Raw genomic sequence first — 15444 nt, forward strand, 5'->3', positions numbered from 1 at the left:
GAGTAGAATGGAAAAGATGGTCCATGCAGTAACGACACAGTTTGAAAAACGGAGATAACCAGGTTCGTCAAAATTTTTTCCAAAAATTTATATAAAACTACAGTGGTCAAAAAAGATTTTCTTTAATACTCGTGCAGTGGTAAAAAAAAAGTATTCATGCATTAAGTTTTCTTACTTTATCTACTGAACTTTTGTTTCTAGGATGACTATTTCTTCAGCACTGAAATCGATGATAGTAACAATGAATTTAATGCTCTCATTTTCTTTTATAAACATAAAGGATTGATTAAAAAGCAGAAAAATAATTTATTGTATGCAAAATAAATATTCATACACTCAGTCTGAATGTTATAATTAACGGAAAACTAAAGACCTAATATTTTGTAAGCAATCCCTTTGCATTTGTTATTGCCTGAAGCCTCCTTGGCATAGATTCCTGATGGTTTAGTGTCTCTTGAGATGTGATTTCTGTCCATGATTTCTTTAAATTGGTTATGAGCTCTTTTCTGGTAGAACATTTCAATTTTCGAATTTTCCGCTCCAAATAAGACCATATATTTTCAATAGGGTTTATATACGGAGACTGTGGGGGGGTGAGAAGTTGTTTCCGGGCATTATAATGCAGCCATTCCTTAGTTTTTTGGGCTGTATGTTTGGGATCGTTATCCTGTTGAAAGAAGTATGCGCTACAGATGAGCACGCCAACTCTCGGAAAGCCTCGCGTCAACTTCAGGGACCCTTGTTACGCCACAGACCATCTGAAATGCAATGAGTTACAAAGGTAGAACTGCAAGGAAGAAACCATTTATTAGTGAAATCAATGGGATGAAGAGGCTGGATTTCACTCGAAAGTTTGCCAATAAGCAGCTTTTTAATTCTTCCAAAATTCTTTATGCAATTCTTTATGTTTATAAAAGAAAACGAGAGCATTAAATTCATTGTTACTATCTTCGATTTCAGTGCTGAAGAACTAGTCATCCTAGAAACAAAAGTTCAGTAGATAAAGTTAAAAAACTTAGTTTATGAATACTTTTTTTAACCACTGTACTTGTATGCACGAGTAGAAAATCGTAGGAGAGAATTTTTCTGAAAAACAGGCTCAGGTACCATCAACTGGTCCCCCCTAGCAGCGCCCAATTTGAGAACCTCTAGGTACCTAGATCCTCTAGGTAATCAGCATTTCTGATTCACTTTACAGAATACCTCCCAAATATTTCCGCAATTTTTGATTTATTTAATAGAAATAATTTTTGTAATGACGTAGTGTACTTCGTTTAGGATATTACAACGAACTTACAGTTATTTTTGGTGGATTATTACGTACTTGCTAAACAATATTATGAATTTTTTTTGTTTGTTCAAGAGGTTTTTATGTAAATTTACTTCATTTTTATGACAAACAATAACAGCCCCTAGTCTAGCTTTTTGTTATAATATCTGTAAAACATCACCTTACACAACGAGTATTTACGTGCATCTAAATAAGAGGATGAATGTGGAAGAGAGCGCGTACGAGACTGACTGTGTCTCTTGTTTTCGCGTATTCATTGACATTAAAAAACCAACTCTTGAATACACTGGATTCATGAAACATAATTGAAAGGTATAACTGTATCCTTTTCAGACAGCAGAAATAGATTTAACGTTTTAAAAAGTAAATTTAGTTTTGGCAACTTAAGTATTAAAACTGTCCGGTAGGACAGTTGTATAAGGGTTGATCGTCAAAAACTGCACGAAAAAGCGTAACGTTGAAAAACACCCAACTTTGACAATTTTTTTCTCTTTTTCTATAAAAGATAAAATTCCCAAATTTTCTTTAAATTACAGGGCAAACCCTCCTTTATAGCTGCAATTTTTTTGCAACAACCCAGATCTAATAGGTTTCGAGAAAAAAGTTGCCGAAAATGAGCAAAAACGGCTTTTTCAAAAATTGTTGTTGTTCTTGTTCTTCTTCTTCTTCTTCTTCTTCTTCTTCTTGTTGTTGTTACCTTTTTTGTAAACTACGTAGCGCCTAAACGCGGGAACCGATTTTCATGAATGAGGTGTCATTCGATTCGGAATTTTATGTAGATGTGCCTTTTGGGGGTCTCGACGCTGTACATCGCATAGGAGAGGAGTTAGCCCCTTTATGTAAGGCCCCCTCCAAAATTATTATTACTAATTATTCTGTAAATCTTAGCCCGATTTTGAAATAATTTGGTAGGATGATAGAGTTAGGGCTCCCCTACGTAACATTAAAGCGGCGATCAGCTCTTACACTTGTTAAGGGAAAGTATAGCAATCGTTTCAAATTATCGACACGAGAACCGATTGTCATGAATGAAGTGTCATTCGAATTGAAATTTTTTACAGATTTGCACTTTAAAAGTCTGAACGCTGTGCCTCATAAAGAGGGGAGTTTGCCCCACCCAAGTAAGGCCCTTTCTAAAACTATTATTACCAATATTTCTGTAACGCTTTGTCCGATTTTGATAAAATTTAGCACGAATAAGTGGTTAAAGCTCCTCTACGTTGCTGATGCTCTTGCACCTACTAAGAGGAAGTACTGCAATCGTTAAAATTATCAATGGGTGAACCTATTTACATTAATGAATAGTCGTTCGATTCAAAATCTTTGCCTTTTAGGGAGAAGTACTGTAATCGCAGTTTATTTTTCTTACTCCTCTTAAGAGGAAGTACTGAAATCGCAGTTTAATTTTGCTTTTTACGTACAAATACCTTCCTATTTTATTCAAAACGCTTTCTCAAAAAAATTGTTATTGAGGATGGCAACTATAATCATTCTTTAAAAAGATCTCTCCAATGGTAGTTACGGTTCCGACTTAACACCTTATCAGGTTATAATGATAGAATTGCTTATTCTAAATTTTAAAAAAATCTGTGAAGCAGATAAGTAACTTTGTAAAATAGACAAAAATGAAAATCTATCCAAAAGGTACAAAAATCTCTTTAACAAAAACTTACAGTTTAAATTGTTAAGTATAAGGGTTGATTAAACGCCAAAAGGTACACAAATCAGCTAGTACCCAACATTTCATTCATGCTTAGCTGATATAATTTAAGTAATTTTGCTGCATTAACTTTTTCTTCACATTTTTTTAGAAATTATTAGATGTCACAGACCCTTATGCTGGCCAGATCATAATATTATTTTGTTATAATTATGATAAAATGTATATTATATCTTCGTTTTTAAATAGGTACTTTATTTTAACTCCATTTCAAATTATTCTTCAAATTTCTCTTTAATATGCCCTTTATTCTTAGTAGTCACATATACATTCATGTTAAAGTAGAGAAAAACAAAGTTAGAGTCAGCTACTGTTTAAATTTGAATCACGGATTTAACAGAATATTTCAGTCTTGAATTCGTCTTACCGAAATATTCGTGAGCACAAATAACACACAGTTAATAACAAGTAGATTATTCAACAATAATTATTCATTTCTCAATTGTAATTTAATTTAGGCCCCCTAATTTTACTTATAGTAAAATACTGGAATAATTAGCTGTCCTAAAAATATGCATATCTTATTTATTATATATTACATATATTCAACATTGTGAGAAGAACAGCTACATTGAGAGTGTAATTGAAGAAAACTATATTATTTGCGATAAAGCCAGATAATTATTACCTATTATTATAAACGTTTGACTACTACATAAAATAACAATTACTTTAATCGAAGAATGAACTTAAACCGACGATTTAAAAAAATAAATAAAATAAAATAAATAAATAAAATAAACAAAATCATTGATGTATGTTGATATAAGCATTTTTTAAAAAAAGGTTTTGAATTTTTTAGCCTCATAATTTTTTTTTATTTTTTATAACGTTTTTCTTTTTCACCAGTAATTAATAGTTTGATTATTATAAATAACTAGATATAACAGTCAATCTACAGTGCTACTTGAACAAATATTTTGTAGATGAAAAGGGCCAGCATAAGGGTCTGTGACATCTAATAATTTCTAAAAAAATGTGAAGAAAAAGTTAATGCAGCAAAATTACTTAAATTATATCAGCTAAGCATGAATGAAATGTTGGGTACTAGCTGATTTGTGTACCTTTTGGCGTTTAATCAACCCTTATACTTAACAATTTAAACTGTAAGTTTTTGTTAAAGAGTAAGATATAAATTTAAAATCCTGAAACCATCCATAAAATCAAAGAAAACTAAAATCTCTTAAAATAAATAAAGGATTCATAAAAGATTCACCTTGGATATGCTGTCCTAAGATCTGATGTAAGCTTTGAAAGCAGATCGGCAGTAGTTTCAAATTGTTTCAGCGCCATTTCATCACCAGTTTGTCGCACTTGAGGAGTTAAGACCCCCTTTCTAGACAGAAGACCGGCTGCGTAATCTTCAGGATTGTATACTGGAGGGCGCCAATGATTCTGTAAAATAAAAATAATAAATTGTAATAAAACATAAACCAATATTTTATTTTTACGAGATTATAAATACATATTATCAAACGTAAATAATAAGGAACTAATTCAAAAATCTCGCGTTTAGGCGCTACACAGTTACAAAAAAAGGTAAAAACAACATCAAGAACAAGTCCAATTTTTGAAAAAGCCGTTTTTGCTCAGTTTCAGCAACTTTTTCCTCAAAATCTATCAGATCTGGGTTGTTGCGAAAAAATTACAGTTAAAAAGGAGGGTTTGCCCTATATTTTAAAGAAAATTTGGGAATTTTATCTTTTATAGAAAAAGAGAAAAAAATTGTCAAAGTTGGATGTTTTTCAATGTTACGCTTTTTCGTGCAGTTTTTGACGATCAACCCTTATACAACTGTCCTACCGGACAGTTTTAATTAATTAAATAAAATCACGATTTTTATTCGGGTCAACGTATACATTGGTAGATTCTTTTAGTAAAGTTGTTTAAAATACATCATACTAAATTGGTGAAGTTTACCGTTTTAAAGTGAAAGAGGGCTCATAAAATTTGTAACATCTCTGACTCACTGTTCACAACCGTCTTCGCCAAACAAGATTAGGCTGTTTTAAGAAATTTGACTCACAAAAAAGCACACAATTCCTATTTTTGGTTTTATTTACAAGAATGGTGTACTCAAATTCAATTTCATTCATTAATGACAGAGTCTTGTAAAATTGCACTAGACGGAATAACTGAATGGAAAAAGCTCGACAATCTTAGCATAATATCTGGCGTTTCTCTTATAATCTTTGTAATTCTTGAATATTTTAATTAAATTCCCAATATTTCGCAAATCGGTGGGGCGGACATGTTGTTTCAGGCGATTTACCCAGTTCGAAGATTGAAGATACTTTCATTATGCACATAGTGGTACGAAAAAGTCATCTGAGGGTTCAAATTTTTCGCACATGCCATCGTCATTCCTTACTTTATTTTTATTAATTTTTTACCGACCGAACTGTGACACCTTTATCTTTGGATTAATTACAAATCATCTTAAACTCCTAGCCACTCATAACATCTTAATTTTTTGGGGGAAAAAAATCTCAAAATTCTCCAAAACCTCGCAGTAATGTACTGCTAGATACTTGAATCTAAACAACATTAGAAATGAAATTACAGCTCTGTAATAGATGCAATAACTTCTCTACCACCCCTGCCCGTAATAGCAATGAACTTCAGTTTCTATTATCTTTCTGCTTTATTTCACGGTCTATGATTTTCTTCAGAATTCAAGGACAAAAGAATTACTAATGTTTCCGGTAATCTATTTAGGGATGTGTGTAATTAATGCAAAGACTCGCCGTTGCCGTTCGTCTGAGAAATGTACGTGGAACATTGTATGAGAATGTCCTCCATCTTGGAGATACAATGATGGCCTTACTGAACTATACAATTTACTTCTTTTTAAAAAAAAAAGAAAAAAGAAATCTTTTCGCTACTATCGCAATAGAAACAATTATTTTTGTTATAACTTTAATAATTGTAGCCTCTGCTCAGGAGCATTAAGTAAATGGATGTAAAGAAATAAGATTCTCTTCCATAATTGGAATGGAAAGAACGACGTTATCATTGCAATCGCTCGCCATTATTCCATTAGCTTTGCAAAAAAAAAAAAGCCTCTCCGATTCTGTATTTTATTTATTACCGATAAACTGAGCAAAATCAATAATCCATGGCTTAAATTCGTATCAAAAACAAAATGTTGTTGAACAGATACGAGGGTCGTTTGAAAAGTCCGTGCAAAGTCAGAGAGATAGCACCACTGGCGCGTATCGAGGTTATGTTTAGTTAGTAGCATCTCTTGGAAGAACACACACCAAGTTTCAGCCAGATCGGTCTATTTCTTTGTGTTTGGCATTCGAATGAATCGAGGAAGTCGAGTGATTTTCAAAAAATGGGCGAAAAAGAATTTCGTGTGTTGATTAAACACTACTTTATGAAAGGAAAAACGCCTCAGGAGACTAAAGAGAAGCTTGATAAACATTATGGTGACTCTGCACCTTCGATTAGAACAGTTTATAAGTGGTTTCAAAATTTTCGGAGTGGCCATATGGGCACAAGTGACGCTGAACGTTCTGGACGCCCTGTTGAGGTTACTACTCCAGAAATCATTGATAAAATCCATGATATGGTGATGGATGACAGAAGAGTGAAGGTACGTGAGATTGCTAGTGCTGTGGGCATCTCGAATGAACGGGTACATAATATTTTGCATCAACATTTGGACATGACAAAGCTATCCGCAAGATGGGTGCCGCGATTGCTCACGCTTGACCAAAAACGAAATCGTGTGAAGTGTTGCAAGGACGGTTTGCAGCTGTTCCAGAAGAATCCGCAGGACTTTAAGCGTCGTTTCGTCACTGTGGATGAAACATGGATACATCACTACACTCCTGAGACCAAAGAACAATCTAAACAATGGGTTACCAAGGGGGAATCTGCGCCAAAAAAAGGCGAAGACCGTTCCTTCGGCCGGAAAGATTATGGCGACTGTCTTTTGGGATTCGCAAGGAATAATCCTCATATCTGGAAAAGTGTAAAACTATTACAGGTGCATATTATTCATCGTTATTGGACCGTTTGAAAACCGAGCTGCAAGAAAAACGCCCACGATTGGCCCACAAAAAAGTCCTTTTCCATCACGACAATGCACCAGCTCACACCTCAGCAGTTGTGGTCGCAAAATTAATGGAAATAGGGTTCCAACTCGTTTCACATCCCCCCTATTCTCCAGACTTGGCTCCCTCGGACTACTATTTGTTCCCCAATATGAAGAAATGGCTGGAGGGGAAAAAGATTTTATTCAAACGAGGAGGTGATTGCAGAAACGAATGGCTATTTTTCAGACTTGGACAAATCCTATTATTCGGAAGGGATCAACAAACTAGAGCAGCGTTGGACGAAGTGTATAAGCCTAAAAGGAGACTATGTTGAAAAATAAAAAAGGTTTGCCCCAAAAAATTAAGTAGTTTTTATTTTTGCACGGACTTTTCAAACGACCCTCGTACAACATCATCAAATGTTGAAACAGTTTTTTGTGTTTTATTTGCTGGAATTTTGAGCGCTGAGCTGTAAGAATTTCTAGTTTATATTTGAAGTTTGTAACTATTTGTTACAAATTTCACTTTATTGCTAAATGTGAATGAATGAAAACCAAAAGCAAAGGTTAAAACTTAATGAAATCTAGAAGTGTTTTTTGTTTGTACGAGTATGTTGCCTCTGTTGATGTTACTGTGTATCCGAGTGTCCATATAAATCTTTGTCTTAAATTGTATGCTATAAGTTGGTCAATATTAATGAACAATTATCAGAAGATTTCAGAGCAGTTTACTCCATCTTAAAAGTCAGCGACATCCAAATGTTTTTAAAAATTATTCAGTGTTTAATAGTAGCATTCTCATAATCGGAAAATAAACGTTCAAATGTGACCATTCGATTTGGGTGCCAACTTGAGACTTGTCAATAACCTTCTGGACAAAATCAGTTACTTGCTTTATTATTTTTGCCCCCGAAAACAGTTCCAACGATTTTCTTTCGGATGGAGCCGTAATGGATTTTTTTTTCAGCCCGTTGCGTAAGGTTGCCTCATAATTGAGTATCTTAATTAAGATTGGGTATATCTCAGACGATTTGGCTTCAAGGGCCACCCTTTTATACAAGTCTAATTCTCCTATTAACAACGTTTCAACTCTATGGAATACAGGAAATAAGATCTCAGTGGAAATAAGGAGCAAAAGTGCACTACAAGGAGAAATAAAATGGCAGATATTACATACCAGCCCGCGCGTGACATTTTTTTCTTTTTCGTTCGTATATGAAAAAGTACCGTTCATTTTTATTTGTTTTTACGTGAAACCATGCTCGTTGCAGATCTTACTGCTTGATATTTTCTGAAAATAATTTCGCTTTTTTGCAAAATATTTAAAATGTAAGGAATTCTTTTTGTACCTATCATTTTTCCACTTGCAATGCTTTTGAAAAAATATGTCTTAGCTTTTTCTTTTAGATACAACGATCGTGCAGATTTTTAATTTTTACGACAAATATCCGTTTTGAGTAGAAAAAAATGGTTGCTACAACTTAATTTTTGTGAAGTTATGGTATAAAATGAATGAACCATGGTTTGGACCTTTTGGTTGAGTTAGATCAGGGGGTCGGCAACCTATTTCAAGTAGAGAGCCATTTTTCTTTAAATAATTTAAAAAAAATCTTAACCTAGAGCCACAGGGATGATAGAGTAAAAAACTCTGTAGATCATTTGTATTTTCACAAATTATGATATTCAATAACATATAAAAGTTTTATACATTTATTTTTACATATTGCAAAGTAAATAAACAAATAAATAATAACTAAACCTGTGTTTGAATAAAAATATTATATAATTACGTACTTTATTTTAATATTATTCTATTCAATTTCGAACCTATCACATTTAAAATTCTTTTTGAAAAAATATCTTTACTTTAATAATGAAATTTTCATTTGTTTCAATAAAATTAAAATATTCAATATATTTTGGACAGGCTGAAGAGCCACACAATTTGTATAAAAGAGCTCGCGAGCCGCGGGTTGCCGACCCCTGATTTAGACAAATTGATTTAGTTCGAACCAAAATATTGAAGAGCTTGAGCTCAGTATAAAAGTGCTCAATTAATATAAATTCTAAACTGTGGTGTCTACCTCTCTCTTTAGTAATTATTTTCGATTTTTGTGTATTAGAACGTAACTAAATTTCAACTTGTCACTTTCAAAACAGCACAATTGTTTTGGCCACTTTTATGGATGAGATTTGCGTCTACCCCGATAACCAGGCTGTTTGGAGAACCCTAAAGTCATAAGTCTTCAACTTTTAATTGGATTTGGAATGTTCGAAAAGACTGAAGGGAATATTTTGTGGAAGTACTTCTAGACTGGGTGCCAGATTAGATTGGTATTTTGGGAAATGAGAAAACAGTTAAGTTCAATTTAGGCAGCCAAGTCAATTAAGTTATACGCCAAGTTAGGCATCTTTATATCCTGAATCTGTTGCATATTTGGCTTCCCTAAAATTCATAAAATTTCTTAGCAAGGATCACCTAGGAGGTTGTCGGCAGACTAAGTTGTTCATTGGGGCCCGGGCATTCGTGACAATAAGATGTTACTGTGACTTTCAAGGAGAACTCTTAGACAACCTGGTTTTGAGCTCTAAGTTGACATTGTGATTTTAGAAACTTAGTTAGCCTTAGCTTTTACATAAAATTGGGTTCATAACTGGTAAGTTTCCTGCTGTAAATTTTGTAAGATAGAGGGAGAAACACCATAATTAACTTTGCTATTTTTAAGTTAAACTTTAAATTAACAATATCTTAGTCTCAAAAAATAAACAAATTGTAATTCAAACCTAATATTAACATTTAACCAATTAATTTCAATAAATAATTTATTTAGAATCTCTTGCTAAGGCATTAATTAACATCAATAATTGTTAAAAATTATTTAAGAGTTCTGCTTGACCTCTAGTTTTATTCAGAGGTCACTGGGCTGAATAAAAGGACCCTGAAAGCTGTGCTCTTATACAATTATAAGAACATGTAATATTTCTCACATTAAATCGAACAATTATAAAAAAAATCGAGTTTATTTAAATGTATTATTGTATTCGTTTCTGGGCATACTGTTTCTGGCGATTTAGATTGTATTGTGAATAAGATCCCACGTATTGTGTGTAAATATACTAAGGGGCCACGCTCCGTTACACAATTAATAGAACTGGCTACAAAAAGTTTTAAGTGTAGAGGTACAGCTTCAACTTGATTATAACGGCAGTGGTGTGCAGGCAACAGAAAAATTATAGTTAGGCGTATAGTCAAAACATTCTTTAAAATATTTTATTGCAAACAAGAAGTACTTAAGGCAACACAAGTTTAAGGTTGGCTGAGTTGTGAATTTCTTAATTTGGCAACAATATTCCAACATTAATCGTTACATTCCGCATTTGGGAATGGAGGGAATGTTTGGAAAACATTCAAAAAGCAGTGAACATCAGGCAGCATGTCAGCACAGAAGATTGATTGTTAATACGAAAAGTTACTTGTATTACACTGCGGGAGCGGTACCTAGGCTTTAGCCCTTTTCCTGCATCAGCGTTGATACCCTTTCTAAACGCTTCTTCTGAGAAAGATTGCCAACGTTTAAAAGACTTTGCACGACTTGCTTGGCATTATCGCCGTCGTATGGTTTGACCATCATAGTCTTATTGCCTTCAAGGCTTGTGTGAATTTCTTTCAAATATATTAATTACAATAGTTATATTAAATTCTTTATATTTTCATTTCTGCCATCTTGTAGGTATTTCTATTCTATTTATTTATGTATTTTTCTTTTCTTTTTTCAAAGAATGTATAATTTTCTTTAGATTAGCAGGAATCAGTTATTCTGTTTTATTTTTTTTTCATTTTTTATTTTTTATAATTATTATTAAAATTTATTTAATTTTTCTGTCTAATTTAATTTTTGTACTGTGTGCTATTTAGTGATTATTTTGTTTTATTAATTTCGCGTTAACCCTCCGGCAGACGGAACTTCCATGCCGCAGAATGTTTTTTATTTATTTAAATAAATAAATACTTTCTTTGTTACAAATAAAACATTATTATTATATACTTACTTGTATTACTCGTAAAAGATCATATACGAGGGTCGTTTGAAAAGTCCGTGCAAAGTCAGAGAGATAGCACTACTGGCGCGTATCGAGGTTATGTTTAGTTAGTAGCATCTCTTGGAAGAACACACACCAAGTTTCAGCCAGATCCGTCTATTTCTTTGTGTTTGGCATTCGTTTGAATCGAGGAAGTCGAGTGATTTTCAAAAAATGGATGAAAAAGAATTTCGTGTGTTGATTAAACACTACTTTATGAAAGGCAAAACGCCTCAGGAGACTGAAGAGAAGCTTGATAAACATTATGGTGACTCTGCACCATCGATTAGAACAGTTTATAAGTGGTTTCAAAATTTTCGGAGTGGCCATATGGGCACAAGTGACGCCGAACGTTCTGGACGCCCTGTTGAGGTTACTACTCCAGAAATCATTGATAAAATCCATGATATGGTGATGGATGACAGAAGAGTGAAGGTGCGTGAGATTGCTAGTGCTGTGGGCATCTCGAATGAACGGGTACATAATATTTTGCATCAACATTTGGACATGACAAAGCTATCCGCAAGATGGGTGCCGCGATTGCTCACGCTTGACCAAAAACGAAATCGTGTGAAGTGTTGCAAGGACGGTTTGCAGCTGTTCCAGAAGAATCCGCAGGACTTTAAGCGTCGTTTCGTCACTGTAGATGAAACATGGATACATCACTACACTCCTGAGACCAAAGAACAATCTAAACAATGGGTTACCAAGGGGGAATCTGCGCCAAAAAAGGCGAAGACCGTTCCTTCGGCCGGAAAGATTATGGCGACTGTCTTTTGGGATTCGCAAGGAATAATCCTCATCGACTATCTGGAAAAGGGTAAAACTATTACAGGTACATATTATTCATCGTTATTGGACCGTTTGAAAACCGAGCTGCAAGAAAAACGCCCACGATTGGCCCACAAAAAAGTCCTTTTCCATCACGACAACGCACCAGCTCACACCTCAGCAGTTGTGGTCGCAAAATTAATGGAAATAGGGTTCCAACTCGTTTCACATCGCCCCTATTCTCCAGACTTGGCTCCCTCGGACTACTATTTGTTCCCCAATATGAAGAAATGGCTGGAGGGAAAAAGATTTTATTCAAACGAGGAGGTGATTGCAGAAACGAATGGCTATTTTTCAGACTTGGACAAATCCTATTATTCGGAAGGGATCAACAAACTAGAGCAGCGTTGGACGAAGTGTATAAGCCTAAAAGGAGACTATGTTGAAAAATAAAAAAGGTTTACCCCAAAAAATTAAGTAGTTTTTATTTTTGCACGGACTTATCAAACGACCCTCGTATAACCTTACAAATCTACTTTAGAAAGTAAGCTTTCAGCATTTTGCAATTTGCTGAATTGCAAAGTTTCAAATCAAAATGTGTGTTAGATTGCCAAATTTAGGCAATATGAGGGTATGTTTTCAACAAAATTGCATCAAAACGTCAAACCGCTAAATTCTCTCGCTAAAATTTTCTTAATTTCTTAGGACATTTCATCCTTGGTAGAATAACAAAATTGAAATGTACTTCTGAGTAGGTTTACCACAATCGCCATATCAACCCTAATAAATAGGTCAAAAAATAACTTTCAGCTTCAGAAATAGATATATAAAGTAACGTTTAAAGAAATCGTACCGAAAAAATCGTCAAAACCTACAATTCTGAGCCCCTGTCGGATAGAAGGTTTACTGTTGATGTTGATGGGGACCTGAGTCCCAACCGTCACAAACAACTAGCAACCAAAGAGATTCTACGTATCATTCCCTCGAATAAGTCTTAGTAAGGTAAAGAGGTTAAAAGAAATAATGAATCAGGAAAAAAATAAGTCTCAGAATCAAAAACTCTTAGCCCTAGTCTGCGCCTCATTGGCAGGCTAAAACGTAACCCCTCTGCCCACTCCTTTGAACCTTTTTTTGGGGGGGAATTAGGTCCTCATGTTTCTTTTTGTTCCTAGTACGATTCTTGCAGCCCCATAAATCACAGAGTCATTTCTGCCACTGACTTTCAGAAATCGTTATTATTGTTATTTCTTAGTGTGGTAACACTTTTCTTACGCTCATTGCAAACGAGTGAGTTTTGCATTGCATATGAGTAACGGAAACCTGGCCACCAGACAGTGAGTCATTGTCCACAATCTTGACACTCCAAAGTGGACTGCCCTTTCAATTTTGTTTGAATGTCTTACTACCCAAGCGTGTCGCCACTCTTATTTGCATCCAACTCAGAGGAGATATATCTTGTTTAAATTCCTGGCGATTTGATTGTAAGGTTACTTATTCAAACAAACACTTACACATTACACATGCTTGCGCACACTTTAATCTTACATTGATCTTAGGAACTCAATATAGGGAATAGTGATTCATTTACGACAGTTGCTCTTACCAAATTAAAAGAGAGAATACAAGTTTAACTGATTCTTAATATTACAGACAAAAAAAACAAACAGGAATTCTACTTATTTACCTGCATAAAGACAAGGAGCTCAGCTAAAATTCCAGGTCCCTTTCAATTCCGTTAGAATGAAGTTGTGTGGACAATGTTATCACACTACCACACATACATACATCCATGTGTACTAATGCAATACCATAAATGGTAAAAACAAGCAATACTTTGCGTCTTAAACCGTTAAATTATTCAGCATATAATCTTATAAGATAAGTAAAGTTATAGAAACTATGAACTATAATTTAGAAGAAAAAAAACAAATGGTTCTGTGAGGATCTAGTGACATTGTAGAGAGTGTGATGTGCTAAATTAAATTTAATAAAATATAAGTTAAACACACCTAACCACACTGTCTCAATTTAGTTCTTTCTTTGGCGAATTTTATTGAAGAATAATCGTTAAACGAAGAAGCATATTATCTCGTTCTATCTCTCCGACTGCTTACCTCGGAGTGCGATATGGAATGGAATACTAAGGCAAGATACCTATACTAACTGGCGCCCCTCAAGTCAGCCTCCTAGGACTCCAGTCTATGCTGAGTTTCCGCCCGGACCTTTCCTTTAAAGTATCCCGAAATATGCTGAACTACCTTGTTCTAATAACTGAATGGCACTTGCCATTGGTGAATAGACACTAAGTCAACAAATGTGCGCGTACACTAAGACAACACACTTGTAATAATAAAACACACTGAGGATCTTAAAAGAGGGTTCCGCCAAACCCTCTAACATCTAGAGAATACAGTCCTTCCAAGTTCTCAGACATATCGTCATTGCTGCTTTCTACGTTTCCATTGACAACCTCCTTAAAGAATTCAACATTTCGTTTATTTCCGAACTAATCTGCTCACAATTCCTTACCTTCCTGTCTAATCTATCCACTTTCCACCCTGATATCCCACCACACGGCTTTAAACGTAAATTGCTTCGCGATTTCCCTCTGTGATCAAGCTAGAGAGTTTCAGAAATGGTTGCCACCCTTCATCATCCTCTTAAGAGGTTGCGGATCAGGACCAAATTGTATATGCGAGTCTCTAAGTCTGTATATGATTGTATATGTGAGTCTCATAATCAACATATTGCTATATTTTACAGGATGCAATAAATAAATAAATTAAATAACATATAAGTATTAAATAAATATATTTTTGGAGAACTCAACCTGGCTTTTTAAATTCATTATCATAATTATAAGGATCTAAGAGAATATTATAATTAATTAAACCCTTATTTTCTTTCTTGAGTGTTTAGAAAAAAATAGAAATACCTTTATAAACCGTAGGTTCCATTTCGCGTTCTGAAGTTGCACATAATCGTTTTAATTTCACTTTAAGAGTGAAAGTGCTAAAAGTTGCTTAAAACTGAAAGAAAGAATTAACTAATTCTTTTGTTAAAATTAGTGGCAGAAATGAAGCATTTTAAAGCAATCATTAGGCTGGAAACATAGTGGAGCGGCGAGCAAAGCGGCGATGATAGCGAAGAGCGAAGCGGCGAAATCAAACACAAGTAAACATATGGGACCGCGCATAGTGGCGAGCAAAGCGAAGATAGAGCAACTCTATCTATTTCTAGTTTTTGTTTTTGCCGCTTTGCTCTTCGCTATCATCGCCGCTTTGCCCGCCGCTCCACTATGTTTCCAGCCTTAGACTCCCTAAAAGCAATCACTTCATTCAACTCTACCTCGCTTTCTTAAACACGGTCAAACCGTCTCCAGGTTGCGTCGATTACAAAAGATTTGAGAGAAATATGATTTTCTGGAGGTCTCCCAGGCGGTTATACAGTCTCTTTTCACGTCAGAAACTACAAAGAGCTGTAATATAGCCTGTTAATGGTTTCTCAAAGCAGTTTGATAAGAGCAGAGAAACGAAT

At 34.6% G+C, this 15444-nt stretch overlaps 1 protein-coding gene across 4 annotated transcripts in view; it reads right to left on the reverse strand.

The window, feature by feature from the left end:
* Nucleotides 1-15444, reverse strand: part of mwh (multiple wing hairs) — a 307353-nt gene that overhangs the window by 23885 nt on the left and 268024 nt on the right. For all 4 annotated transcript variants that reach the window (XM_074118651.1, XM_074118649.1, XM_074118650.1 and 1 more), the window contains one exon: nucleotides 4228-4406. In XM_074118651.1, the coding sequence (XP_073974752.1) occupies nucleotides 4228-4406 (179 nt within the window). The remainder of the gene's footprint in view (nucleotides 1-4227; nucleotides 4407-15444) is intronic.

This window comes from Rhodnius prolixus, unplaced genomic scaffold (assembly GCF_049639745.1).
Source record: "Rhodnius prolixus isolate KJV_2025 unplaced genomic scaffold, Rpr scaffold_2, whole genome shotgun sequence".
NCBI classification, from domain to species: Eukaryota; Metazoa; Arthropoda; class Insecta; order Hemiptera; family Reduviidae; genus Rhodnius; species Rhodnius prolixus.